We start from the raw sequence: 5,000 nt of genomic DNA, 5'->3' as shown, positions 1-5,000 counted from the left end.
CACAACATCTACACAACATCAACACAACATCTACACAACATCTACACAACATCTATAAAACATCAACACATCTACACAACATCAACACAACATCAACACAACATCTACACAACATCAACACAACATCTACACATCTATAAAACATCAACACATCTACACAACATCAACACAACATCTACACAACATCAACACAACATCTACACAACATCTACACAACATCAACACAACATCTACACAACATCTACACAACATCTACACAACATCAACACAACATCTACACAACATCAATACAACATCAACACAACATCTTCACAACATCTACACACCAGAATGAACAAAGAGCAAACAACACAATGACAGTGTGGTAAAGCAGTAATTAAAAAGGACACAAAGAGTTCAATAGACAAATAAAATGAAAGTAAATAATTTTAGAGGAAATAAAACTGGATATTGAGCTCAGAGGGACAGGTTTTTATTTCACTTCAGCGAAAGTTGGTTCTTGAAGTTTTTTGGAATTTATTCAAGCTCATTTTTGGACTTTTGTGTGTGTGTGTGTGTGTGTGTGTGTGTGTGTGTGTGTGTGTGTGCGTGCACGTGTGTGTGTGTGTGTGTGTGTGTGTGTGTGTGTGTGTGTGTGTGTGTGTGTGTGTGTGTGTGTGTGTGTGTGTGTGTGCGTGTGTGTGTGTGTGTGCGCGCGTGTGTGTGCAGGTGGCGGAGCTGGCTCCTCTCGGCTCTCTGCTGGACCGGTTGAGGAAGCGTCAGGGTCACATCCTGATCTCGGTGCTGTGCCGCTACACCGTGCAGATCGCGTGTGGAATGGCGTACCTCGAGTCACGGCGTTTTATCCACCGAGACCTGGCCGCTCGCAACATCCTGCTCGCCTCCAACGACCTGGTGAAGATCGGAGACTTCGGCCTGATGCGCGCTCTGCCCAAGAACGACGACCATTACGTGATGCAGGAGCACCACAAGGTTCCATTCGCCTGGTGAGAAGATCTGGAGAGATGCTTTTCTCTGTAAATCTTTTCTAATCTCTGGGTTTTTATTTCTCTCTCACACACACGTTGTGCTTTATCAGGTGTGCTCCAGAGAGCCTGAAGACCAGAACCTTCTCTCATGCCAGTGATACCTGGATGTTTGGTGTGACGCTGTGGGAGATGTTCACGCACGGCCAGGAGCCCTGGATCGGACTAAATGGCAGCCAAGTACACAATCTTCTCTGTACACACGTCACAATGCAGAATAAATGCAGTGTGTGTTGGTTTGACAGAAGCGAAGTCACTGTTAGACCCTGAAAGTGATTTTCCAGTGACACTGGAGACTCCTTCCGTACGTCACGTGAATTTCTCTTTAATGAAATAGTGAAGGCTGAGCTGCTCCTCATACCAGACATCATGAAAACAAAAAGCTGAAACTGGAGACTCCTTCCGTAAATAAGGAATTAAACATCTTCCAGAAAACGTCACTGTATCAGTTTTTCATTCATTAACGTCAGGTGGAAACTGTTCACGTGAACGATAACGTCTCCTTTCATTTACACGTGCTCTACTGTCAGACGTGCTCTGCAGGAGAATGTACAGTGTGTAGAAGTTCAGGCCGGGACTCTGTGGTGTTTGTTTTTTGTTCCTCAGATTCTTCATAAGATCGATAAGGAGGGGGAGAGACTGGTTAAACCTGAAGACTGTCCTCAGGACATCTACAACGTCATGCTGCAGAGCTGGTCTCCAAAACCCGAGGACAGGCCGACCTTCGTGGCTCTGAGGGACTTCCTCGTGGAGGTCAGAGATGTTCACCTCAGTGGTTCAGGATTTCAAGCTGTAATTTGATCAGAGCTTTTTTTTTTTTTTTGGTGTTTATGAAATCATACTTTAAACACTAATATATTTCCCCTGCAGACGATGCCTACAGACATGAGAGCTCTGCAGGACTTTGACGAACTTGACAAGCTGAAGATCCACACGAACGACATCATCACGATCATCGAGGGCAGGTCACGTGACCACATCCAGCTGTTTCTTTACACATTCATCCAATCAAAGAAATAAATAAGAAGAAATAAGTTGAAGATTGAATGAGGTTCAGTTGTTTTAATGCACATGAGGTTTATTTAATAAATCATTTATTAAACATTATTTATAGTTTTCTGATTGATAGTTTTCTGTCTTCATTATCTCAATGAGCTTCACAATGTTCCTTTACTTTATTACTCAGTCACACAACTGTTTTGCTTGTTATTATTATTATCAATATTATTATATTCATATATATATTTGATTTAAAATGATGAATCTGTTTAGAGCGGAGAACTACTGGTGGCGAGGTCAGAACCGGCAAACTCTGAAGGTGGGTCAGTTCCCCAGGAATGTGGTGACGTCTGTGGCTGGACTTTCTGCTCATGACATCAGCAGGCCTCTTAAACACAGCTTTATCCACACGGGTCATGGAGACACGGACCCTCACCGCAGCTGGGGAGCTCCTGATAAAATCGATGAGTGAGAAATCCAGGCTTTTCTTTATTCTGATTCCATTTCAGTTCTTTACTTTATAATTAGTTGTACACAACATTCTGTTTGTCACCACCAGAGGGCAGCATTGTACTGCCCCTGTTATACTTACAGCACTGTTGAAGGTATAAAATCTCACTCAGGTCTTTATTGTGTATGTAGAATATACCTGGGGAACCCCATGGACCCTCCTGATGTTCTTGGGATGGATCCGAATGCTGATAAACCCACAAAATTACCAAATCGATCTAAAAGTGAGAGACCAAAACAAAGCTGCTGTACTTTTTTAAAATCACTTCATGTGTAATCAATTAGAAAAAGAAATTAACATGTTAATTAATGTATAGTTAATTTATTAATATATTTATTTTCTTTATGATCATCTTTTTCTCCAACCTGGTTCCTCAGAGCAACCTCCACCTCGTCCTCCTCAGCCGGCCGTCCTTCTGAAGAGTGAGAACCGTCTCTGTTCTTTTCTTCCTTCACTGCATTTTGTATTTGTTCTCTTCACACATCTGCATCACGGTTTCTTTTTCCTGATGTAATGAGCTCGATTTTATCGAGCTGTAAACCTGCTGCTGATCAGCTCCAGCTTGCTTTCACCTTCTCAGAACCCTTCTATGACTGCGTAATTGATGACGATGATGATGATGAAGACAATGATCTGATAGTCACTGGATTGAAGAAGCTTTCTCTGAAAGCACCATCGTACCTCGGGCTACGCCTTCGTCCGTGGGAGAACTCAGACTCGGCCGATCGTCTCAGCGAGGTTTCGCTCATCGACTTCGGAGATGATAGCTTCAGCTCCACCTCACCTTCTCCCATTACAGAGACTCCGGCCTCCAGCGCCGCTCCATCAGGAGCCTCCATCCTGGATTCCGGTCCTCCACCGAGCCCGTACCGCAGTTTGCCAAACCCGCTGCACCCGACCCCCGTGGTGGACTGGGACTCCCGGCCTCTGCCTTGCCTCCCTGCGTATGATGAGGTGGCTTTAGATTGTGGAGAGCAGGAGGACGTGGAGGTCAGCTCCATCAACGCTGAGAAGACTGACCATCCAAAGATGCAGAATTACGACAGTGTCAAAGAAGATTTAGATCTCAAGTGCAAAGTAGAAGACAATTTGTTCCTTCCATCTAAACCTGCTTTGGAGAACCGATCTTCTTCACAGTCTGCTGACATCTTCAAGGAATTACAGAGGGAGGTCATGGCCAAGTTGCGTGTTCCTGCGACAGCTCAGTCAATGCCCTCGTCACCCGTCTTACCACACCGCCAAATCATCCTGCCAACCCGTGAGGACAAGCCTCAGATCCCACCCCGGATCCCTGTCCCACCAACACGCCCTTCCAGACGGACACGTGCCAGGCTTTCTGCTTCTCAGGGAGATGATGAGGAGAGGCCTCAGCCTCCACAGATCCCTCCCAGAGACCACGCCATATCACAGCCCAGCTCTCGATCCCCCAGTCCCATGATCTCCACTCAACAAAGACCCATTCTCTGCTGTGTTGGGTCTTTAGGATCCTGCCTCTCACCTTCATCGTACTCCTACTCTCCATCTACTGCTCCTTCAAAGCTCACGCTCAGCCCAAGTAGAGTCAACTACAATTCCCAGAATTCCACTTCCTCCACCAGTATAGACCGAGCCAAGAGCCCCTGCAGCCTGCCGGTCCTGAGCGACACCACCAAGTCCAGCAGCACTCCGAATTACCTGCTTCCTGAGAGACCAACGTTTCTCGACAAGTCTGTGAAAGATTCAGAGCAAAACAAAGAGCGACGGACCAACATGGCCACCGTAAGACCCATCATGCAGCAGCAGATCTTCAAGTCCAATATGACCTCCAACCCCAGCAGCAGCTCTCAGAGTTCCACTGCACTCAACACTTACAGTAGCGTGAAACAGGTACCTTCTGAGCATCCGGGCTTCCGGGACATATTGCAGCTGTGTATGAAGGTATGCAGAAGCTGATTGGTGGAAATGTCTGCAGGTGCAGGAGGCGGTCCATGGCGTGACGGTAGAGGAGTGTCAGACTGCACTCCAGAGTCACGGCTGGAACATCCAGAAGGCTATTGAGTACCTCAAGGTAGTCTGGAATATATCTGAAGATGTTTCAGGTTGCTAACGTTCAGCACTGATCTCACCTTTGTGTGTGTGTGTGTGTGTGTGTGTGTGTGTGTGTGTGTGTGTGTGTGTGTGTGTTTTGGACAGGTTGAGCAGCTGTTCCGTCTTGGGCTGAAGACTCGAACCGAGTGTGTGGAAGTTTTGCAGAGATGCAACTGGAACCTGGAGCATGCGAGCACCCAGATGCTGGATTCATATGGAAGCTCCAGACAAAGGTACAGAGAAAACACTGTTCATCTCCTGAACCATTTCTGATGTTTGGTTCCTTTACGGGTTCCTTCTATATGATTGTTAAGAGCGTAGTCCTGAAGTGTGTATGGAGGCGTCGTGTAGCTCTCAGTTTACAGAAAATCACAGAAAATCTATTTTTGTCTTGTTGC

General features: G+C 46.1%; 1 protein-coding gene across 1 annotated transcript in view; it reads left to right on the top strand.

Annotated features, from left to right (window-relative positions):
* The window catches only part of tnk2a (tyrosine kinase, non-receptor, 2a), a 13,491-nt gene that overhangs the window by 7,994 nt on the left and 497 nt on the right, over nt 1-5,000 (top strand). The window contains 10 exon segments of the mRNA XM_046834129.1: nt 709-986; nt 1,079-1,205; nt 1,632-1,778; nt 1,896-1,990; nt 2,298-2,492; nt 2,667-2,758; nt 2,913-2,957; nt 3,116-4,401; nt 4,487-4,582; nt 4,708-4,835. Coding sequence (XP_046690085.1) covers nt 709-986; nt 1,079-1,205; nt 1,632-1,778; nt 1,896-1,990; nt 2,298-2,492; nt 2,667-2,758; nt 2,913-2,957; nt 3,116-4,401; nt 4,487-4,582; nt 4,708-4,835 — 2,489 coding nt within the window.

The sequence above is a fragment of the Silurus meridionalis genome, chromosome 21 (assembly GCF_014805685.1).
Source record: "Silurus meridionalis isolate SWU-2019-XX chromosome 21, ASM1480568v1, whole genome shotgun sequence".
Taxonomy (NCBI): Eukaryota; Metazoa; Chordata; class Actinopteri; order Siluriformes; family Siluridae; genus Silurus; species Silurus meridionalis.
Note: the sequence above shows the minus strand (reverse complement) of the source record. Positions and strands in the feature narration are given on the sequence as shown.